This window comes from Narcine bancroftii, chromosome 2, assembly GCF_036971445.1.
Source record: "Narcine bancroftii isolate sNarBan1 chromosome 2, sNarBan1.hap1, whole genome shotgun sequence".
Lineage (NCBI taxonomy): Eukaryota > Metazoa > Chordata > Chondrichthyes > Torpediniformes > Narcinidae > Narcine > Narcine bancroftii.
Window position 1 is genome coordinate 41040421 of NC_091470.1, and position 24644 is coordinate 41065064.

A 24644-nucleotide genomic window follows, 5' to 3' on the forward strand; every position below is an offset into this window, starting at 1 on the left:
AAAGAGTCCGGACGTTGGTGCGCGGCGGTTCGGGTTCAGTCGGTGCTTCCTATTCGGGACGGCCTTGTATTGTAAGTGTACATCAGTCGTGCACACCCGGGTGAAAGGGTGGCAGGCTTGACTAGCGAAGGGCTGGTATACCCCCACCCTCACCCCCACCCCACGGCTGCTGCTGTGTCAGGCCAATTCAGGGCCTACTGGCCAGAACATTGCTCTATTTGAAGTCTTAACAACTCGGTTAAGTACTATTCAGATAACTACTCATTTGGTTTGCTTTGAACTCGTAACTACTTAGTTGATTTAGTTTCAAAGGCTAGGTTTACAGAAGGAACAACACTGGTCTTTTAAAAATGAGGATGGAGCCTCTGGGGGAGGAACTGTGATGTTTTGTCAGGGCTGCTGGAGATGGAGGCTAGTAGGATGAAAGGTAAAGACAATGTGGACTCCCTATGTTCTGTTTGGAGGGAAGGAGTAAGGCCAGTAGTCTGGCAAACTGAGGAAATGGGGACGAGTACTCCATAGACCACAGGAGAAGGAAAGTCACTTTTCTGGGGAGGGGGGGGGGGGCTGTGTGGGGGAGAGAAGAGAAAGGACATTTCAGATATTCTGGAGTGGACTGCCTCCTCTTGACAGCAAATGTGATGGAGACTAGAACTGAGAAAGAGGGATGGTGTCTTTAAGAGAGTGAGAAAGGGAGTGGTTGAGGCAGCAGTGGGCATCAGCAAATGTCTGGTAGTTTGTCTCTAGGCTTTTTCAGGAGCATTCTACGCGAAGAATGCACCTGAAGAAGCAGAAGCGGCCCTTTAAATTGCCATTCAGGTGGCAGCACACTCCGGCTCCTGCCCAGTGTCAGCTGTGATCAGCAGCCTGAGCCTTTAACATCTGCTTTCAGCCAGCTGCATTCAGGAGGCTGGGGGAGCCATTGAGCTGAGCTGATTATCCCTCTCGAGGAGAGTTACGTAGCTCGCCTCAAGAGCCTCCTGCACATTCAGGTGGCCTCAAAACAGCCGCATATTGGCTAAATGTGCGGCTTTACATGCGGGGCAATTGGCCACCTGAAAGTGTTTTCTGGAGATGAAGATCCACAAAGTGGGGGTGGGGGTGGGGGGGGGGGGGGGGGAGAGAAAGTGTCAGAATTTGAGAGCAGAGTTGAAGATGGTGGTGAAGATGATAAAATTGACAATATTGACCCATGAGTGTAGGAATCAATACAAGTCATATATGTTAATAGTTGAGGTGTGGAGAATTGGAACAAGGACAGTATGTTCCATGAAGCCACAAAAAGGCCAATGGAGCTGAGACTCATGTGAGTGCCCATAACTACATCTTTGATTTGTAGGCAGTGAGAGCAGGTCTTAAGGAAGATGTTAATTGTGGATGTAGGTAATGTAAGTGGATGAAAATTTGGCAAATTCAATTTAAGTTTTGGTTTAAAATAATATAAAACTAAATGTTTAAATTAAGAGACTTTAGAATGCAGCTGTATGGAATGGTCTGCCTATCCTATAATAGGGTGTTAGCATGCAGTATATCAAGGAATTCAGATAAATAGATTATTGAATTGTTTATTGTCATGCATACAGAAGATACAGTAAGAAAATAATTGCTTGCTATTTAGGCAAGTCAGTCCATACTTGAGTAGGTGGAGCAATAATAAAGCAAAAGTGTGGTAAATCAAAATGTGCAGAATATAGTGCTGCTAGGGTAAAGTGCAAGATATGAAGAAAAGTACAGTTAAACAGTCCAACAGACATCATTTACAAGTGAGAACTTCATTCAAGAGTCAGATAACAGCAGGAAAGTAACTGTCCCTGAAACTGGAGGTTTGTGTTTTCAACCTTGTGTATCTTCTGACTGATGTAAGTGGGGTGTAAGAATGTTACCAGGGTGTGTCCTGAAGTATATTAGCAGTCTTTCTGAGGAAGTGGGAATGTTATTTATTTCAAAGATCCTGAGCACAAAAGAAAGGACATCATGCTACAACTGTTCAAGGTGTCAGTGATAAAACAGCTGGAGTACTACACATAACCTTGGCCTTCTTATTTGAGGACAAATATGCTTGGAGAAGATGAACCAAATCCATTCCTGGGATAAACAATAGGCTGGAGATGCTGAAATCTGAAGCCAAAAACAAATTGCTGGACCTGCACGAGTAGAGAAAGAATAGTCACCATTTAGGATCTGAACCCAAACATCAAGACTTTTGATCATTCCTTTTCTTCCACTGTTGCTTCTCGACCTGCAGAATTCTTTTGAAGATTTTTGTTGCATAAGATGCACAGGTTGCTTTGTCCAGAAAGACTGCACAAATGCTTACTGGAGTTTACTAAAAAGAAAGGTGATCAAATGAACAATGAAAAATTGAAGTATTAAAGATTTGCAGGGGACCAGAAGAGATGTGTTCCAAAGATGCTTTCCCTTGTGGAATAATTTGGAACAAGAGGGAATTGTTTAATGGGCTATCCATTTAAGATGGATGGAGGAATGTAGTTTTTTGTAATATTTTTATTCCCTATCTAGAGAGTTGAATTATTGAATGTGGTTATAGATCAATCTCTAATCTATGGAGGAACTTGCTCCTATTTCTTAAATAATTTTCCATTTTTAAAGATGCTAAACTTTTGCATATCCAATGTTTTAGTATCTGCATTGTAACTTTCAGAACCATCCCAGTGTCACTGTTTGTTGACTCCCTTGCATTATATTTTGTAACCCTATTCCCTTTAAACTCTTACTTTACCTATTCATATTTTATTTTCTTTCTTAATGTCTTTTTTAATATTTTATTCATTTTGCACTTTATACAGCAATAAGCTCTTGCTAACAATCACAAGCCATCTTGCCCTGAGTCCTCTGCAGTCGATGTTACTCTTTTTTTTAAACTGCTGATTTTAATCACTGCCACTGATTGCTGTCCTTTTGGATCCTGGACCCAGGCAGCTGGAATTGTCGTTCTGGCCTTTTCTAACTGTCAAGACTTTCTCCAAATCGTATTTCGATAACCAGCTTTTGATAAATTACCCACACAGTCCCCTGGTTGTTCCTGAAAATATCTCCTGTTGTTTAAAGGCACTGGGTAAATGCATGTTCAAAATAATAAGAGTTTTTATTTATTGACATTTCGGTGGCATTGACAAAAGCCAAAGCTGCTAATTTTCTGTGGATGATGTCAAAAGAGGCAAATGGTTTAAACCAGTTTGAGAAGTTGAAACATTTCTTCATTAAGAGCACTTTATCAAAGTTCAAATTTATTGTCCGACATTAAACCCAGAGGATTCCAAAACCCAGCAGCAATAGAAATTCACCAAGACAATAGTTACTTAAACAAAAATTTCTTTTAATTATCTTTAACATAAATACAGGATTATTATTAACTTAACCCCCTTCTAATTCTAAGTGCATGTGTATGTAATGTTTATATGTTCAGGCAAGTCCTTTCTTTCACAGTCCAATCATTCAATTTTCACTTCTCCAAGTTCACCAGTATTGGGCAATTCTTGTAATGTGCACAGAATGAACATTTATGAATCTTCACCAGGCTTTGATGCTTAAAGTTAAATGGTTACCAATCAGGAAGGTTCTTGTTGGTTTCGATTTGTTGCTCGTTGGACACACACAAACTGATTTCCTCCAATCAGCCACTTCATTGTCTTGCAGAAGAAACGCGCTCCATCATGGGTTTTCCAAATCATAGCCTCTTCTTCCAGATCTCCAGAGTTCCTCTTGTTTCCCTTATTTCAGGAGAAACACTCCAGCCAGCCATTTCCTCTTGTAAGGACTACAAGGGTTTTGAACAGGCTGAACTCAGAACTTGCAACCAGTCTTCAAAATGGGGTTTTTCAACAAGCCTGCCAGTTTGCCATTTTGCAGTCTCAACTGCTACTGTAGAACTGACTTCTCTCTCTCTCTCTTTCTGAGAGAAGAATCCTGTTTGTTTTTTTCCTTTCTGCCTGTAAAAACCAAATTCCTCTCCCAAGGCTCCAAACCCAATCTTTGAAAGATCTGATAACTGAGCATGGACTTTATTGCCCATACACAATAGATCAGCATCCTTCATTGCTTCTGCAAAGTCAACCGGAGCCTCAACGTCTAGCTTCAGCAAAGCTCTTGCATTTTAAATGAGATGCCTCTTGTGACATGTTGCTCTGTTTGTGAAGTGACCTAAGCTAAACCCCCCTCAGTCTGTCTCTTTTAAAGACACATTTATCCATAACCATACTAATAAAACCCGTAATATAGAGTACAAAAATGACATCACATAAAACCTTGAGATTATTTTTCCTGTGGGCCAAGTAGAATTTCTAACTGTAAACTGGACCCACAAAGAAAGAAATGTTCTTCAGAACTCTGGATGAGAAGTAGCAGCTATTCCTGAACTCAGAGATATGAGTCTTGTGACGCCTATACTTCCTTCCAGATGAGCAGGAAGAACAAAGCATGTACTGGATGGTGTGAATCCTTGATGATTGTTGCTGCATTCCAACAGCAGTGTTCAAGTTTGATTATCTCAAAGATGCGGAGAGTTTTGTTTGAGATGTATTAAGCTGTGTCCACCTCCTTTACAGGGCTTTACCCTCCGAGGTATTGGTGCCCCGATATCAGGCTCCGATGTAGCCGGTCAGCACACTTTCCATAACACATCTGTCAATGTCATTCCGAACCTCCAAACTCCTGAGGAAGCAGAGGTGCTGACAATGGCATTAGTATGTTAGATCCAGGAAATGTCCTCCAAGATGGTGACTACCAGGAATTTAAATTTGCTCACCATCTCCACCTCACATTCCCCAATGATTGACTGGATCATACACCTCTGGTTTTTCCTTCCTAAAGTCTGCAATCATCTGCTTGGTTTTGGTGACATTGTGTGCAAGGTTATGGTTAGTACACCATTCAGCTAAGTTTTCAATCTCCTTCCTGAATGCTGGCTTATTGCCTATTACAAGGATATTGTCAGCATATTTGTATATTGAGTTGTTGTCAACCAAGCCACACAGTCACAGATATAATAAAGTGAATAGAACAGGGGGCTAAGCATGCAGCCCTGTGATCCAGTGCTGATCCAGAGCAAATGTTCTTGCCAATCTGCGATGATTGAAGTCTAAGATCCAATTGCATTGAGGCCTGGATCTTGGAGTTTGTTGATATGTTTTGAGGGGAAGAAGGTGTTGAATGCCAAGCTGTAGTCAATAACAAAACATCCTGATGTATGTGTGTTTGCTGTCTAGGTCTTCCACGGCTTTGTGTAGAGCCAGTGAGGTGGCATCTGCCATTGACCTGTTGCTGCAGTAGGTAATTTGGAATAGATCCAAGTCACTGCTCAGACAGGAGATGATGTGCTTCAACACCAGCCTCTCAAAACATTTCATCGCTATGGATGTGAGTGTCACTAGTCGATAGTCATTTAGGCAGGTTACCACAATCTTCTTGGGCACTGGTACAGTTGAAACCTGTTTGAAATTTGGGTATCATGCCCTTTTGGAAAGAGATATTGAAGATGTGTGTGGATACATTAACCAGTTGGTCAGCAGAGGTTTTCAGTACTCGGCCGGGTGCTCCGTCCAGACAGGATACTCTCCTTGGATTCGGTCTCTTGAAGGCAGCCTGCACGTCATCCTCGTCTACTGATAGTAGAGGATCATCGGGGACGTGGGGCTGAATAGTGCTTCTTCCTTGTTCTGGTGGTCAAATCGGGCATAGAGGCATTGAGCTCACCTTGGAGAGGAGCTTTGCTGTTCCTACTGCACCAGATTTTGTTTTGTAGCTTTCTATAACTTATGACTTGTATGATTATGGATTCTATTAGTTTTCTATAAGCGTCAAGTTATACTGGAGAATCTTCAAAGAAGCAGGTGTTTCACTATTCTGAAAAATAGTGTAATCAGCAACTAATGTTTTGTCTGGTCCAACCCATTTAAACGAGACTGAGCATGGCTGCTTACTGAGTCAGCGCCTGACATTTTTCAATGCTGAATTTTTAACTCCAATGAATGTTGAATGAAAATATAAAATGTTGACAATGCTGAGAAGATCTGCTAGCTTCCCTGGAGAAGGATAAACAGTTTATATTTGTGTTAATTATCTTTCACTTCAGAATGAAGAACAGTTAAAAATCAAAATGAACCTTCTTAAAAGATTGAGATGTAAAATGGATTTGGATGGGTGTATTCACATTTTTGATTGTGACTATATATGGATGTACAAAAGCACTGAAACTAGTGTGATAAGGAAAGAACTTTATTTGTATGGTGCTTTCTATATGGACTGGGTCTTTGCACCGAGCTCGAAGTATTACATTTTTGTTTGTTGCTGACCATTTGACCTGCTGAGTTTCTGACCTAAAGGCACTGTTTGACCTGCTGAGTTTCTCCAGCATTTGTGTGGATTTTTTTCACTTAACCACGGTGTCAACAAAATCCTGTGTTTTCCCTCGTACTTCAATTTCATTTTTTAAACAAAGTTTCTGCATAAAATGCAAAATACTTTTAACAATGTAAGGATATGCTTCAGGATAAAATGCACATTTGGGGTAAAATCCTTACTATTAAAGGTTTGGAGTGCTAGAAAAATGTTCCTTGGCAAAATATCGAATTTCGTGACTTGTTCAAGGCAATAAATTCTGATTCTGATGAGTTAGATTTTGTATGGACGTATTATTAAACCCTCTGTGCACTTCAGTATTTTGCTCACTAACAATTATTAGAAATGGCACATTAATGTGGTAATAATAATGGAGTTGACGAGGGTAAATTTCATTTTTCACGTTTGAATTAAACATTTTAATTGCAGGTCGATAGCCACTCATGGTGAATCCTCATTTGCATAATTTTGTGCAGTACCCGGCGGACGTGACTGGCTTTCGTTCACAATGTTCCCTGCTACAAAGCTGGGATCTTCGATGTGAGCTTTTATTGTACCGTGGTGAATGTTCTGTACGTGCCACCGCGGCTAATACTCATGGCGGTGACAGCATAGTTTCTGAACGGTACGCACTAGCTACTTTGGGGGCAGAATTAAAATCTAGCTTAATTCGTACTCGGCAACTCATTTTCAACTTTGCCGCTTTATAACCAAATATGGAGATTTGGATAAACCCGAAGTGATTGTGACCCGTTGAATTAAAAACGCCAGTATCATAGACATACAATGGAGTGAATGCTTCGTACTGCAAAGTTGGAACGACACGTTGAAGTCAAGAGCTTGACAAGAGGAAGCATGACCTCTCTCCCACTTGGCACCTCGCACAAAGCTTTTAACAAATACCATTATCATAGTTTTGACTTCAATCTGGATTTTCCCCGTCCTCCCTAGTTTTGCGTCTGTGGAGGGAATCCCTGAATCGCTCCTGGTTTTCCATCCATTGTCATCTATTGTCACTCCTTCCGACGTGTGGACTCGGTGTCCATTCCCCCCATCAGGATGCATCTTTCGCCTCCCCGTTAACTGCTACACCCGAACTCCCGCGGTTGGTCGGGGAGGGGAAGGGGGCGTTCCCTCCTTTGTTTGACACGATTTAAACTCCTATCAGCGGCGATTGGAATCTTGAAGTTAGCCAATTGGAAGCAAAAGTACACCGTGTATTCATTTTGGTAACTTGTTTATGTGCTGGTCGTCCAAGGGAATGCTGTGTTCTCTGATCGCTCAGAATTATGTCTACAGTGGGTGATCATTTTATCACAGATACCATGAAACTCCAGTGTGAGGTGGAAGTCATCAATCGGATGCTCCCGACCTTCGGTATGAAGAACAAGGGGAAAGGCAACCGAGCCGTCCTCTCGATAGGAAAGCACTACGATCGGGGCATCAAAAACAAGTCCACAACCATTCACCTCTTAATTTGTACCTTGAAAGACAAATCGGGTTGTAAATACAAGGTGAGTGGCCGTTTTTGTACAACTTATCAAATTGAGGAGCTTGGAATACATTTTAATACAAATCTCTTCGCAGGTGAAAGAAAATATAGAAAATGTTTTCACTAAATTCGTGGACGAAGGAAAAGCTACCATCAGACTCAAAGAGCCGGCAGTGGATGTTTGCCTAAATAAGGTACACGCTGGAATTTTCTCAGTTATGATGTTAGTCAATCCTGTTGATCCCGATGTCCCAGTTATTCTAAAAAAATATATATTGATGGCCGGTTAGGACCATTCAACATGACGGTCAAGACGCGTTTGAACATGTTGCGAAATCGACAAAGTTTTAAGTTGTGTTCCAACTTCCAGTAGATTTTGGCATGTGGTGCTCACATGTTCTTCAGTCTGCAAGGATGATTGAACTTCCAGTTGCCTTTCATTTTAGCTCTATCCCATTCCCAATTTCTCTTACAGTGACCCTTTAAAGACAAGTGGAAGCAAAAGAAGCAATATCATTATTTGATGGCATATTACAGCCCTTTGGATTTGTTTAAGTTTGTAGGTCAGGTTATCTAACAAAGTTTCTCTCCACTGAAATTGTTGAATGCTTCAAACATTCTATTTACTTAGATTGGCAGCAAACAGCAATTTCTCTCACTATCCCAGCATGTTTGTTTTATTCCTCTAATCACTTTAATTGTATTTATTTCTCTTTCAGCTGCATTATCAGTCTTCATTACCCTCTCTCAGCGAGCACCAGCGCTACATCTATCACTCTTGGTTTCCACCCTATAACTGTTATTCCTTTTGTTTTCTCAATCCTTCCATTTTGCTGTAACTTGAAAAGTGTATAATTTCTGTCTTGGCTATGATTAAAGATTGTACCAGAATTCTCCCGGGGGTGGGGGGGGGCCTCTGATTGCTGCATAACATTCTAATTATGTCCAGCATTTGTTTTTATTTCAGTAATTAGAAGGCTTGGTCACTGACTTAATCTACCATTTCATCAATTTAGGTCACAGAACCCAATATGCATATCCATCTTGAACAACCAAAGCCAAACATTGATGTTCCTATCACATGAACCACCAGGAGTTTTGCTTTTCAGCCCTAACACTTTATGTACCACAATGTTCATGATGGTTTCAATCATAATGGGGCCAATTTCTTAAATTATGATTTGCAACCTTGGTACAATGAAATTAGTTTCAAATAACTGTAGACCACAACATCCCACAAGGGTAATTTTTTGGGGGTCTTTTTCAGCCATCTAGTCTCAAAATGTATGAGCAGCAAAGCTTTCACCCATATTTCTAATACTTCCAGGATTTTTAATGTTTTGGTTTTATAGTGCCATTCAAACAGCCAATACAGTCTTTTTTCAACATTCAGGTAATGTACAGTCTACTTATTTCACCCCTCTTTCCTTCCCCCCCCCCCCTTGCTCCCAAACATATAATCATACAGATTATACAAATACTAGTGGGGTTAACAGCCCCCACCGAAACCTAAGAGAAAACAACCGAGCTAACTAAGTAACAAAGGAATAAAAAAAGAACTAAAAAAAAAACTAATAAAATGCCACTCGCCTGTGCCATGTCCCACTTCCTTAACTCTACTCCTTTCCCTGCTGAAACAAATTTTTATAGTGCCCGTATTTTGAAGGGAGGGGGGATCTAGTCAATCTGCACGCCCATGTATTTCAAATAGAGTTGCCACTCTTTAATAAATGTGTCATTTTTTTCCTTGGATTATGTGATTTTTCTCCAAGAGAATACATTCTTCATTTCCATATTCCATTGTGTGGTATTTAATTGGGAGTTATACATTATAAAATCATTGCAAAAGCATTGGGTAATAGATTGGCAGAATATTTACCGAAATTAACAAATCTAGAACAAGCTGGATTTGTAGAAGGGAAGCAATCGGCAAACAATATAGCTAGATTGCTTAATATAGTACATCTGGCACAGTCGGGGGTGGATCCAGAGAAGGCCTTTGACAGACTTTTTGTTCAAGGTACTGAATAAGTTTGGATTAGATTAAACATTTATTAACTGAGTGAAGACACTTTACCATAAATGCTCAAGCAAAAATGATTACAAATGGGCAGATGTCTCCATTGTAAGTCCAGTAGGCAGCCTATTCACACTGGCAATTGAGCTGCTGGCGGAAGCCACTTGGCAGGATCCAGACATAAAGGGGATTCAGGGTGGGCCAGGTGGAGCACAAAATATGTGGCATTTAGTGTATTTCACAGAACCCCCCCCCCCCCCCAGGGGTCATTGGCCAAGCTGAAGACCACACTGGAGGATTATGGGAAGTTCTCAGGGTATAAGGTAAATGTAAACAAAGATTAAACTATGCCTCTGATGAATGGGGATTATAGACAGTATCATCAGGGAAGTTAATTAAGTATTTGGGGATTAAAAATGGATAAAGACTTGTGTAATTTATACAAACTTAATTATCTCCCTTTGTTCTGGAAGATTGAGGAGGACCTTGATAGATTGAGGACTCTGCCCATGATGCTGGTGGGCAGAGTTAACTCTGTCAGAATGAAGGTGATGCCAAGACTCTAGTATCTTTTTCAGTCTCTACCCATTTCATTGCCCCAGGGCTTCTTTAGGACACTCGGCGAATGTGTCAGAAGATCCTTGTGGAATGGTAAGGTGGCTAGAATCTCTGGAAAAGTTGACATGGGATTACAATTTTGGGGGGGGGGGGGTTTAAATTACTGGAATTCAACAAATATTGGGCAGCCCAGGCAAGGTTTATTGCCTCGCTCTTTGAGGAAGGGCCTTCTCCTGGGTACAAATTGGACTGCACATGGTAGGTGAAAAGATGGCAGGAGAATTTAGATACAAAATGGGACACTAAATTAATTTCAAAGTAAACCGATACTTTCAGTAATTTCTTAAACTCCAATCCTCAAATCTTTATTGGTCCCATGCCCCAAAACACTTACTCTTTCATCCTGTCTATTTCTTACATTGCTACAGTGGTGGAGTCTCAAGCAATGTTCTCTGTGTTTTATGAATCTCTTCTGATACAACTTCAGCCTTTGCATCATTCCAAAATGTCTCTCATCCTCACTCTCATGCCTTTTGGTTGCACATAAGATGCTGTTCAAATGCCACAGTTCAATTGAAGCATTCTCTTTGAAGTCAGAATACCATATTTGTAAGAACCATTGCAGAGATGGAGTATGTAATCTAGGCTAACACTTCAGTTCAGTGAGGGAATTGTGCACGCTCAGAAGTCCTATCAAATTGAATCCACTGATGGGTATATATTGATTTTTGTCATATAACCCAGAGGAAAAAAGGATGTTATTTTTAATCAATATTATTCTCTAAAACAGTATGATTGTTATTTGATTAATGTCAAAGTACTCGAGATGGCAGAGGTCGACAGCATCGAGTCCACGCTGCTGAAGATCCAGCTGCGCTGGATGGGTCACGTCTCCAGAATGGAGGACCATCGCCTTCCCAAGATCGTGTTATATGGCGAGCTCTCCACTGGCCACTGTGACAGAGGTGCACCAAAGAAAAGGTACAAGGACTGCCTAAAGAAATCTCTTGGTGCCTGCCACATTGACCACCGTCAGTGGGCTGGTATCGCCTCAAACCGTGCATCTTGGCGCCTCACAGTTCAGCGGTCAGCAACCTCCTTTGAAGAAGATCGCAGAGCCCACCTCACTGACAAAAGGCAAAGGAGGAAAATCCCAACACCCAACCCCAACCCACCAATTTTCCCCTGCAACCGCTGCAACCGTGTCTGCCTGTCCCGCATCGGACTTGTCAGCCACAAACGAGCCTGCAGCTGACGTGGACTTTTACCCCCTCCATAAATCTTCGTCCGCGAAGCCAAGCCAAAGAAAAGAATGTTTGTGGAACCCAGATCAGTTCAGCCTGGTGTGGAGTTCCCCAAGTTGGAATATTTGTGCCATTTCAAGATTACTTTTTCATAATGGAAAATTGTTTAAGTGAGAAGTGATTTAATGGAATATTCGAGATCCTGAGAATTTTTCCATAAAATGTTTTTGATAATCATGTTTCCTCTTCTGGGAGTACCTGGAACTAGAGTTTGCCCCATTAACACAGACATGAATTTCTTTTTGTTCGGGTTATGAGTCCACATTAAAGACTCTGCTTCGACTGGTCTTTGAAGAAGAGTTAAACAGATTATTAATATTCAAGAAGGAGAATAAAGGGTTACTGTGATCATTGTCAGATTTGGATAACAATCAAAACAGATGTGATCTTATTGGGTAGACCTGAGGGACAAAATGCCATTTTCCTGCTCCTTACTTTCATCCATTGTCATTTAAGCAATTATCGTTTTAAAATTTAATTTTTAGCAACTTTGTTTAGTAATAAAAGAAAAGATGCAGGAAAGTGCACAATATGAGTTTTAGCTTTGAATTGGGACAGTATAAGCAAGGAAAATCACTTAATTTCATTATCTGTTTGACATCATTCAACCAAGCAGGGTCAGGTAATGAAAGTAACATATAACATGAATGTTATGAACAGTAAAAACATCTGAAGTGTTGTTTACTTCTATGCCTTTTGCCGGAAATAGGCTATTCAGCCCATTGAGTTTTCCCCATCATTAATCATGAACTCACCCATTTTCCCACTTAGCCCCACTGCCTGGTCTTCTCTCCATAAACTTCGATGCCCTGGCTAATCAAGAACCTATTCTTTTGTCTTTTCTTTCTTTGGCTTGGCTTCGCAGACGAAGATTTATGGGGGAAAATGTCCACGTCAGCTGCAGGCTCGTTCGTGGCTGACAAGTCCGATGCGGGACAGGCAGACACGGTTGCAGGGGAAAATTGGTGGGTTGGGGTTGGATGTTGGGTTTTTCCTCCTTTGTCTTTTGTCAGTGAGGTGGGCTCTGCGGTCTTCTTCAAAGGAGGTTGCTGCCCGCCGAACTGTGAGGTGCCAAGATGCACGGTTTGAGGCGAGATCAGCCCACTGGCGGTGGTCAATGTGGCAGGCACCAAGAGATTTCTTTAGGCAGTCCTTGTACCTCGTTAATCTGTTTTAAATACACCCAATGACCTGGCCTCCACAACTGCCTATGGTAACAAATTCCACAGATTTACCACCCTCTGGCTGAAGAAATTCCTGTTCGAAGCAATCGCCTTTCAATCCTGAAGATGTGCCCTCTTGTCCTAGACTCTCACCATGGGAAACACCCCTTCTACATCAATTTTTCCCACTCCTTTCAACATTTGAAGTATTTCACTGAGATCATCCTTCTCCCCCCACACCACCACACGTTCTCCTAAATTCCAGTGAATACATGCTGTGAATACAGCTGTGAAATACTCCTGGTATGATGACCCTTTCATTCCCAGAATCATCCTAGTGAACCTCCTTAGAACCCTCTCCAGCATTAGCAGATCTTAAATGAGGAGCCCAAAACTGCTCACAATACTCCAAATGAGGTCTCGCCATTACTTCATAAAGTTTCAACATCACATCCCTGCCCTTGTATTCTATTCCTCTTGAAATGAATATCAACATTGCATTTGCCTTCTTCACCACTACCTCAATCTGAAAGTTTACCTTCAGGCTATCCTCCATGAGGATTCCCAGATCCATTTATAAGTGGGTGTTTTCAATTTTCTCCTCTTTTTTTTAAAGTCTACCTTTTTTTCTACCACAGTGAATGACCATACACTTTCTGACATCGTATTTAATTTGCCACTTCTGCCTATTATCCTGATCTGTCCTTCTGCAGCCTCCATGTTTCATCTATACTACCTGCTCCTCCACCTGCCTTCGTATCATCTGCAAACTTGACCACAAAGTTATTCATTCCATAATTAAAATCATTAATATACAACATAAAAAGAAGCTGCCCCAACACTGACCCCCGTGGAACACCACTAGCAACTGGGACCCAATTAGAATGCAGGTGCTCCTCTACTTAAGATGGGGTTGCATTCTTACAAACCCATCATAAATGGGAAAATCATGTCAAAAAAGAGTAATGCATCTACCGAACTTCATAGTCTAGCCTACCTTAAATCTGCTCAGACCACTTACCATAGCCTACAGCTGGGCAAATTTATTTAAAACAAAGCCTATTTTATTAATAAATGTTGAATAACCTTTATTTCCACATTGAAAAAAACTTTTTAATCATAAAATATAGTGCCACTGTACCACTGTAACTTTAAAAAATAGTAAGTCGAGGAGCACCTGTATAATTCTTGTATTCCAACTCCATTTACTGCCAATCAGCCAATGCTCTAGCCACACTAATATGTTTCCTGTTGTACCATGTTGTTCAGTAACCTCATGTGTGGTATCTTGTCAAATGCCTTCTGAAAATCCAAATGCACAACATCCACTGCATCTCCCTTATTCCTCAAAGAATTCCAATGGGTTTGTCAAGCAAGATCTTCCATAAAGGAAACCATGCTAGTTTTGCTTTATCCTGACATGTACCTCCAAGTACTCTGTAACTTCATACTTTACAATTGATCCAACATCTTCCCAACCACTGATGTTAAGCTAACTGATCTATAATTTCCATTCTACTGACTCACTCCTTGACATTTGTGATTTTTTTTTTTCTTCTCAGTCCTCTGAGACAAACCCAGCATCCCTTGATTCCTAATCTCTACAGCTACCTTTTTCAGGATCTGAGGGTGCAATCCATCTAGTCTGGGAGACTTGTCCACCCTTGGACCATTCAGATTCTGAGCATCTTCTCCCTGCAATAGTAACTGCACTCACTTTCTTTCCCTGATGCTCTTCAACACGTGGCACGCTACTAATGTCTTCCACCGTGAAGACATGCAAAATACTAAATTAGTTCCTCTGCCATATCCTATCTCCCATTATTATTTCTTCAGCGTGATTTTCTAGCGAACCTATATCTAATTTCAAATCTTATTCTTTTATATACTTGCAGAAACCTTTTGTATACACTTTGAAATTATTTGCTCATTGTCTTGGGTAAACTTATACCTCTCATTTTGTTCATTTTAGATTGGTCACAGTGTTTGAGCTACCGAAAGAAAATAGACACACACACCGAGAGCAGTTCAGATTATACAAATGTTTATTACAAATTCAAAGGCTGATTTCACACTACAATATGCAAGCCCTTCCCAACTATACTTATCAACGCTTGGACTGGTCCCAACTGCCAAAGCGAGGCAACGACTGCACACTTGTAGTAGGTTGTCAGGGCGCCGGTAGCAGCTTCTCCACCTCCCCTGACCGGGACATTGGCTGGACTCCAGAAGTTCTTCTTACTGAGAGATGTTGCCACCTCTCAGAGAGTCTCAAACTTCAGCAGCGGGACCATGACTTTTTACCCAAAAACTGCTTACCCAAGCACCTATTCCCAGCACAGCAAGAAAGAAAAGCAAGCAAGCTAGCATACTAGGCTATTAACGAATAACATAATTTTCAGCTTATCACTTTGAATACAATGGTTTATTTTGCATCAAGGCTAGGCCTCTGACGGTCTGTGACCAAAACAAGCAGGAAGATTAAATGTTCTTGGTACACAGATGTCTTTTCTTCAGATAACAGCATCTCTGGCCCCTCGGTGGAATTTAGCTTATGTCTGCTGATTCTAAAACACAAGCAGGTTCTCAGCTTTGCAGAACCCAAAGCTGCAAGTTTTTAAAAAAACAGGTTAGAATCTTCCATTACACTCTCCTATTTCATACTTCATCTTTTCCCTCTTTATGAGCTTTTCATTACCTTCCGTAAGTTTTTGAAAACTTTTCAATTATTTATCTTCTCACAATTTTTGCTTCCTTATATGCCCTCTCTTTTGCCTTCACATTGGCTTTGACTTGCCCATTCAGCCAAAGTTGTGACAATTTTCCATTCGAATATTTCCTCTTTTTAGGTTTGTATTTATCCTGAACCCCATTTCTTGCAGAAACTCCATCCATTGCTACTCTCCTATCTTCCCTACCAGTCTAGTGCCCCCTTCCAATCTATTTTAGCCAGTTCCCTTTACTCCAGTGAAATACTGACACCTCTGACTTTATTTTACCCTTGTTAAATCGCAAATTGAATTCAATTATATTGTGATCACTGCCTCATAATGGTTCCTTTACTCTAAACTCCCTCATCACCTCGGGTGCATTACACAAAACCCAATCCAGTACATCCGATCCCCTTGTGGGCTCATCAACAAATGGTTGTAAAAAGCCATCTCGTAGGGTTTCTACAACCTCTTTTGAGATCCAGTCCCAACCTGGTTTTTCCAATCTACTTGCATGTTAAAATCCCCCATGACTACTATGCATTGCCCTTCTGACTCTCCTTTTCTATCTGCTGTTCCAATTTTTTCTGTACATCCTGGCCACTGTTTGGAGGTCTCTAAAATGGCCAGTTGTGTTTTTACCTTTGCTATTTCTTAACTCAACCCACAATGATTCCATATCTTCTGATCCTATATCACCTCTTTCTAATGATTTAATGTTCCATACCAACAGAGCCACGCTTCCTTCCTTTTCCTTTCAATACATTGTGCATTCTTGGACATTTAGCTTCCAATGATGTCCATCCTTTAGCCATGTCTCCATGATGGCCATTACATTATAGCTGCCAATGTGTAGCTGTAGTACAAGGTCATCCACTTTATTTCTTGTGCTGTGTGCATTTAAATACAAAACTTTTAGCCTTGTATTTGTTATATTTGATTCTGTGTCCTTATGTTAATGGTACCAATGTGTACCACGACCTCTGGCTTCTCAGCCTTCCCCTTAATATTCTGAACCTGCTCAGTCGTACTGGATCTAAGCACTTGGGGAGGTAACACACTAACTTGGAGTGTCTTTTGAATACATAGTTTCTTAAAAATTGCATTATGTTGCCGTACCTAATTGAAATAAATAATTTGCTGATCTTTTTGAATAAATGGAATAGTTTTGTGTTCCAGCATGCAGTTACTTGATTCCACATATTCAACACTTTCTTTGCCTAGATATTTCATTGAAAGGAAACTTGTGAAGACAGTATTTTAAAGTAGTTTCAAATAATGTAAATGTGCTACAAGCAGATGCTTTGCCTCCAATAAGAATTTGCTCAAGGAAAGGGCAGGGTAAATCTGAAGGGCGGAGCATTGAATACAGGGGAGAGTATACAGAAGATGGACATTCTTCAAGTGGAAAATCAGTCAATCAAAAATAAACTAACCACGATTGCATTTCTGCATGTAAAGTTGCACTGGAAATTCAGAAATATATGTCTCTATTTTATAATTTTCTGTTGCCTAATATGTAGTGTAAACAAAACCCTATCTTTATGATATTTAAAAAGGCATTAACTGCTCTGGCCTTGAGTTGGGAAAATTCAAATGTTATACACTTGTCAAATTCTCTTAAATGCAGCACAGCGAGGAATGGTAAAACAGAAGTGTCTATCAACAAATCAAAGATGATATTCCAAAAATATAAGTGCAATGTAGACCATTACCAAATATTTCATAAGCTGTTTTCTATTTTTTAACAGGCAGATGCCAATAATTTGAAGAACTTCCTTTCTGCTTTAAGGCTGGCTCACCGAGACAGCGAAATAGACACGATACCATTGTCCAACCTGGCTCCAGTTAAAACCTCTGAGGTTGAAAAACCAAAAGCCAAAATGATAATAACATCAAGAAAGGATTATCCTCTCACCACAAATTTCCCTTACTCTCTAGAATCTCTGCAGGTGTCCTTCTGCAAACTGGCACGTGTGGATATGCGTATGCTCTGTCTTCGAAAACTACGAAAGCTTGATCTTGGTAATAACCACATACGCAAACTCCCAGCTGCCATCGGTGACCTTGCTTGCCTAAATGAGCTTGTTTTGCACAATAACTACTTGGAAATGTTCAGCATTGGATTATGTAATTCCACATTGCAAAAATCTTTGCAGTTTTTGGACTTGAGTCATAATCGATTACGTGCTCTCCCTCTTCAGTTCTGTCAACTGCGAGAACTCATTCATCTAAAGCTTGATGATAATGAGTTAGTCCAGCTTCCTTGCAGGATTGGACAGCTAACTAAACTGCGCTTCTTCACAGCAGCGCGCAACAAGTTGCCTTATCTTCCAAGTGATTTCCAGTTCCTGAACTTGGAGAATGTGGATCTATTTGGAAATCTCTTTGACCACCCCAACCCTCTGATTCCGACAATTCATTTGCAGATTCCAATGACTCTATTAGAGGCTGCGGCAAGAGCAACAATTAATTACAGGTAAAATACTTGAATATGTTTTTAAATTAATAATAATTACCTATTTATTTATAATGGGTCTCCCATTAGCAGAGCAGATTAAAAGGTGGCCATGTGTAAATGTGGTTCCCTGGGTATAGCCAAAAACAGAAGGGATACACAGAATCAATATTGCAGTGCAGAGGAAAAACCACAAATGTGTATGTCATTTTTGGTTCTGAGATGCTCTGTATTATTGGGTTGTGGAAAAATAATTTATAGAATTCTGTTAATTCTCTGCAGTCTGCAATAGTTATTCCAGATATGCATTTACTTGTTTTTCAAAAGCCAAATGGATTAATTGATCTTCAAACCAACTTCTACAAGTTCCAATCTGGAAGAAGAATCTGCTATTTTCATTTCACTATTTCCCAAAATAACACCGTTGCTAAAAGTAATGACCTGGCTACAAAAGTATAAAGTGAAGAGGGAAAGTTTAGGGAAGACCTAGATAAACAGATAGATACAAACAGAAACTGAACTTTCCCTACATCATAACCCTTTATTTTACTTTCATCTCTCTCTCTCTTCATGAATTATGCTTGTGTGGTAATGTTGTATGTTAGAACTACACCATATATTTCAAGACATTTCAACAGATCTGATTTGCGAGATATCAACTCTTTTGAGACCAAGCTGACAATATTTGTTTCCTTGATGGTGTTAGTATGAAAACATTCAAAGCAAGGTCACAAGGGAGGTGCTGGAGGATTGGAGAATGGTAAATAGAGTCCCCTTGTTTTTTTTTTAAAAGTAATAAAGAGAATTCTGGGAATTAGAGACCAGTGAGTCTTACATCAGTGGTATGGAAACTACTGGAGAGGATCCTAAAGGATAGGATCTATGAGCATTTGGAGCAGTACAGTCTTCTCGAGGACAGTCAACATGGGAAGGGAAAGGTAAAGGGAAGGTCATGCCTCATGAGCCTAATTGAGTTTTTTGAGGAGGTAACAAAATGAATTGATGAGGGTGGTAGAAATGGTCTATATGGATTTCAGCAAGGCATTTTACAAGGTCCCCCATAAGAGACTCATCCAGAACGTCATGAGGCATAGGATCAGTATAACCTTGGCTGTGTGCATTTTTTTAAAACTTGGCTTGTAGAAAGAAAGCAGAGTAGTATGGAAGGAAAGTATTCTGCCTGGAGGTTGGTGACTAGTGGATGATGGATCTGTTCTAGGACCCCTGCTCTTTGTGTTTTTTAAAAAAAAAAATTTTATATATATATATATATATAAAAATGACCTGGATAAAGAGGTGGAAGAGTGGGTCAGTATATTTGCATATGACACGAAGGTTGGAGGAGTTGTGGATGGAGCTGAAGGTTGGTGGAGGTTACAAGAGGATATAGACAGGATGCAGAGTTGGGCAGAAAAGTGGCAGATGGATTTAATCCAGATAAGTGTGCAGTGATGCATTTTGGAAGGACAAACCGAAAGGCTGAATACAAGGTTAATGGTCGATTACTTGATTGTGGATGAACAGAGGGGCCTTGGGGAGTTGTGGGGTAGGGAGGATTTAGTACTTATTTTTAGGAAAGAATATATAGGTTGGCAAACATTGAGAGTGAATACTGTGTGCTTTATTCTATGTTCTAATTTATAGCCAAATTGCAGTATCATGCGATCTTGATCAGATAATACAATATGGACCTGGAACCTTCCTTGTCAGTAACATTAACTAAAATATTGGAGCTCCCAGCTTCAGGAATTTAGTGAGCTTTTTCCAAATTATAGGTTAATTTTGCTTTCTTTTTTCGCCTTGGCTGAATGCTGAGTGGCAACAACCTAAGAGATATAAGAGAAGGTGATCTTGAATGTTGGAGGAAGCATAGGGTCAAATCCACAGCTTGGATGGATCTCTGACCAAATGTCTTTAAAATGTAATGATTTGCTGCATTAGTTCACCAATCAGTCAGTGGCTTGCATCTTGTGTAAAATCCAATGTTGTGCAGAAATGAACATCTAAACATTATCAGTTACTTCCATCACCCTAACAGTCTATGATAGTTTTTGGGTTCGTTCTGTATGGTGCTTGGGCTCGTTCTTTTTAACTAATTATGTGTTTTGATCCCTTTTTGTTAAAGAATTTCTTATGGACCACATATCCTCCCAGCTCACCTGTGTCAAGATCTGAATTTGATGAAAACATGCCTTTGCAGAAGGCCGTGCCTGAACTCTTTTATTCAAGTTGTTGTATCTCTGAATTTACACCAGCTTTCCCATACAGTGGTTCTGGTTGACAACATGGGTGGCACTGAGGCCCCAATTCTCTGCTATTTTTGTTCATTAACTTGTTATTCAGAGTTCCTTGATAAGCATCAACAACGCAACAGATGATTGTTATGAGCTACTCGAGCTAAATGGTAGGCTGTGGAATATTTTGCCAATGTACAGTATTAATTTTAAACAATGCACAAACACCTCAATGTACATGTGAGGTCATTTTGCAAAATACTGAGTGTGGAAGCATATTCCTTTTGTGAGTGAAGCTGAACAAAAGATAGATCTTAAGAACATCACTGCAAGGTTTTGGACCACAAATCAACAATCCATAGAGTATTTTTGGACAAAACCTTTAACTTGAAAAGGTTTACATTTTAAGTCAAGTTAGAATGATGTTTGACTACTATATTTTGTACTCTAGACAATTATTGATAAGAAAACATGAGTTAACAAAACAATTTAAATGGACCTTAAGATTGTCATAGATAAATAAAGTTTATAAAAATCAGCCCAGCAGTATTTGGTATATATAGATCACTGGCTATGTTTTCCTAATAGCTGCTCTTAAATCTCAAATATATGCATTTCTTTTTCAATTGAAAAGACTTTAACCTATGGGGAGTTTGTTCCAGTGTGTGTGGCATTTTCATTTGTATTTAATAAAAAATAATTTGTTACTGTCTTCACTAAAATGATTCTAGACCAGTAACTTTATGCATTCTTGGAAATTTTATGTAATAATTTTATCCTTGTATTAATATTAACAAAATATATACATTTAAATATACTATTTTAGCAAGTCTAATTTCAGGGCCTAAAATATTCTGACTCTTGAGTTTAAATTACACTTTTTAAAAATATGGTTGCCAATACTGGAATCCCGATGTGTGAATCCTTTTTTCTTTGCAATGCTGGGGAAACCTTGCTCAATGCTGGATATGAAATTTTCAATCTTGGGTAATGTAACCAAGGAGCCACTTCTTGTCAAATTATTTATGACCAATTGCAATTATTTAAGTGAACAATTTTGGTAGTAAGCAAAAATAACTGGGCTAATCTGATCTGTATTTTGGCGAGACTTGTAATATTAAAAAAAATAGGCTAATTCTGAGTCCAGTGAAGAATTGTATCAGATAATTGATAATGAACCACATAGACATATATGATCAAACACTTGGACAGGTAAGTTTTAAAGAGTATCTTGGAAAAAGGGGAGTGGTATTTGGGGATTTGCAAAGAGAATTTTAAAATCTGTTATTGCTCAACGAGGAACTAGTTTAAGTCAGTAGGCATAGAGATGATGGATGGATGAAGCATGGTAGATGTTAAGACATTGGCAAGAGAACTTTGACCTTCAATTTATGAAAGCCAGCTACAAATGCATGGAAATCTATAGATTTTGTTTTCACAAGTAGTAATAGTGAAGGCAAATAAACAGACCTGCTGGTGAGTAGCATATCAGACCAGATAACCAAAAATGTATGAAAAAGATTTATCAGTAAGGTGGATTGAGGAAATTCATGTTGAAAAGAGATTTAAAATTATTTTTGTGTTACTAAAATTAGCAAATATTTGCATGTTACTAAAATGACCAAGGGGAATTATTTTTAAATGTAAATTGGTTCTCTAAATCCAGGCAATTATCATGCAAACTTCTCCATGTCAATATGTTACCCAGTTAACAAAAAAGATTTAGTTTGAAAGTAGGAGATTATTCTGAATGACTGTTTTGTATATTGCTGATTACAACACCAAATTTTGATATTTGCAACTGTCAAACATGGAAAAAAAGTTGTTCACTTTTCAAAATTATTTGTCTAAACCTTAAACTGATGTAATTATGACCCACACTATAAAAACATTGACATACAATTAAACTTTCACATTGAAAATAACTTCTCCTGTCATTTTGGTGAGATCCTCATGAAATTTTTTCATTCTTCCTTATTTTAAGTCCTGTTCACTCATTATTCCTGTTTTTGCCTTTTTAATTTAGATTTTTGATTCATTCTGGATGAGAATGCCAATTGTTTATAAAATACCTTCCCAAGCCCAACAACATTCTAAATCTCGCCATGTCATTTTTGGTCTTTTGATTTTGGTGTTTCATCACTCTGCTACCAAGGACATAATAGTGATGACAAAGGTCTTGAGCTCTCAAGTTTCTCCTTAGAATATGTTCTAAGGCCCCTCTCCTTGATAACCTTTTACATCCACTTCAGTCAACAATTTGTATTAATAATTTTACTTTGCATTTTGTTTTGTAATGGTCTTGTGAACATCTTTAAATAACTTGCCATGTCCATAAAACTGGAATGATAGATATCTCCTTCATAATCGATGTCTATTTAGAAGCCTCTTAAATGCGTGGACATTACCCCTCCATAAATCTTCGTCCGCGAAGCCAAGCCAAAGAAATGCTACTACACCATATTGTATCTGCTTCCACCACTGTTCCTGGCAGCCTGCTTCAGGTGCCCAGAAACTCGTTATAGATGTGTGTTAAATTTTATGGAGCAAATTTTTTTTCCTCTTTTTCTCTCCAGTAAAAATTTAGGGGGTCGACTATTACACACATACTACTTTTGACTGTGGTAAGTACCTGCATTGTTTGAGGCATCAGGAGCTCAGACAGCCAGGTCAAGGCAGTAAATCAGTGTTCAGAATGTCAAGAGTCCAGTGGGCGGGAGGCCGGGTCCTAGGCAAGAGTCTGCAGTCAAGGTGAGTTCTGAGGGGGGTGGGGTTTGTGCCTGGGCAAGAGATGGCAGATGGGGTGTCTGGAGCTTAGATTGGCAGGCTCCCAGGACCAAATATGGAGGGATGACTTGCATAGTACCAACTTTTACACATGTATATACTGTATAAAGAATTTGCCCCAAACATCTCCTTTAAACTATATCCTTTCACCTCAAATCTCATCAAATGATTGTCCACCCTTATGATTTCATAAATTTCTATAGTCTATATTGTTCCCAATAGCTTCCCTCATTGTAATGCAAAAGTTGCAACTTTTTTCCCACAATTTTCTCTGCATTTGTTTTTACTATTTTAGCTTCTGATTTTTAAAATTAGGGTTTCTTTTTAAAAGGAAACATTGTCATTATGATGATGAATGACTGGTGAAATATTTTTCATTTGGAAATTGGCATGGTGCATACTCCTTCAAAATGTTTGTGGTTCATGGTCTTAGCCAAAGCTCACTAAACTGGTCTATAAACAAGATAGCTTGAGATGCTTTGCAGAAACTGTAGTCTCCATTAGTTTTGATATTTAATTCAACATCTGGAGCTACATTTTCAGTCCTGTAGAACCTAACCCTTCAAATTCATATTGGATGATATTTTTTGTGGGACTGGTATATTAATTGTAATGTTTTGATTTCCAATTTATTGAGGTATGCTTCACATAGCAATATATTAAGGGGTTGGGCATGGGTGTCCATTAGTGCAGTGCCAGCTAAGTGCACAGTGGCACAGTTGGTAGACCCCTGGCCTTTCAGTGGCAGAGACCTCAGTTTGGTCTGAATTCAAAATGCTCAGACAGCACCCATGTATTTTCACTGCTCTCTCTTCCCCCCCCCCCCCCCCCCCCATATCCCAAAGATGTGTGGATTGGTAAGTTAATTCTAAGTACTTATAGGTGTTTCTTGGGAGCTGATGAGAATTGGGGAGATGTTTTATTGAATTGATGTAAATGGGTTGTTGATGGTATGAACTGAGACAGATTTCTTACGTTACACACGCAAAATGAGAATGATTGTGCATGGGCAAAGGTTTGCCAACTGTGTTCATTCAGTGCCGGATTAAGCCTGGGAGGAGCAGGGGCAATTCTTTCGACTCACTGGTGTTTATCGCATCTCTTTCTTCCACCCCGGGGATTTTTCTACCCCATTGAGGACTTTGGGAAACCCCTAATATGTTATTTAACGTTATTGTATTCAGTGAAGGGGGGGGGGGGGGGGGAGGCGCAAGATGACGGGGAGCCTCACTGAAGCACAGCCACGGGGCCCGGGTGGTGGTTCATCCGCCGCTATGTTCATTGACGAGTGAACCTCGTCCAAACTCACGCACTTCTGGAGAAGGGTGGACTGGACACCGATCAACAGTTTACCGAATCCAACCAAACACTGACAGTCAGCTGCGAGAACCCGGGCTTTCGGTTCATGACCAGCTCGCCCTCTCTCCAACCGCTGATGAGCCAGTTCCGCATCGACAACGTTGCCGCCGAGGAGCGACGACGTCATCGGTTCGCGACCTCGTCTTTCGAGGTGCGACGACCTGCGGGTGAGCGAACCCCCGGCGAGCGACAGTCGAGCCGTCC

At 39.9% G+C, this 24644-nt stretch overlaps 1 protein-coding gene and 1 long non-coding RNA gene across 3 annotated transcripts; one reads left to right on the forward strand and one right to left on the reverse strand.

The window, feature by feature from the left end:
- lrr1 (leucine rich repeat protein 1) lies at positions 1-21016 on the forward strand. 2 transcript variants are annotated; one of them, XM_069916376.1, is made up of 5 exons: positions 1-71; positions 7678-7871; positions 7945-8043; positions 17354-18081; positions 20186-21016. In XM_069916376.1, the coding sequence occupies exons 2-5, from the start codon at positions 7683-7685 to the stop codon at positions 20436-20438; spliced, it is 1269 nt and encodes a 422-aa protein (XP_069772477.1). In that variant the 5' UTR covers positions 1-71; positions 7678-7682; the 3' UTR covers positions 20439-21016. The 2 variants fall into 2 exon arrangements, with proteins under 2 accessions (XP_069772477.1, XP_069772476.1); XM_069916375.1 differs by lacking the exon at positions 1-71 and having other exon boundaries at positions 7567-7871.
- Positions 14925-24591, reverse strand: LOC138753416 (uncharacterized). The gene is made up of 3 exons (XR_011351154.1): positions 24395-24591; positions 22927-23022; positions 14925-15498 (listed from the first exon to the last, which is right to left on the reverse strand). It is a non-coding gene; the product is annotated as an uncharacterized lncRNA (long non-coding RNA).
- Between the last annotated feature and the right edge of the window lie 53 nt (positions 24592-24644).

Excerpts from the sequence above, each read along its gene's own strand:
- lrr1 (XM_069916375.1), top strand. The coding sequence starts at position 7,647 with ATGTCTACAGTGGGTGATCATTTTATCACAGATACCATGAAACTCCAG. Across the intron at positions 7,872-7,944 it reads AATCGGGTTGTAAATACAAG|GTGAAAGAAAATATAGAAAA; the intron begins GTGAGTGGCCGT and ends ATCTCTTCGCAG. Across the intron at positions 8,044-17,353 it reads TGGATGTTTGCCTAAATAAG|GCAGATGCCAATAATTTGAA; the intron begins GTACACGCTGGA and ends ATTTTTTAACAG.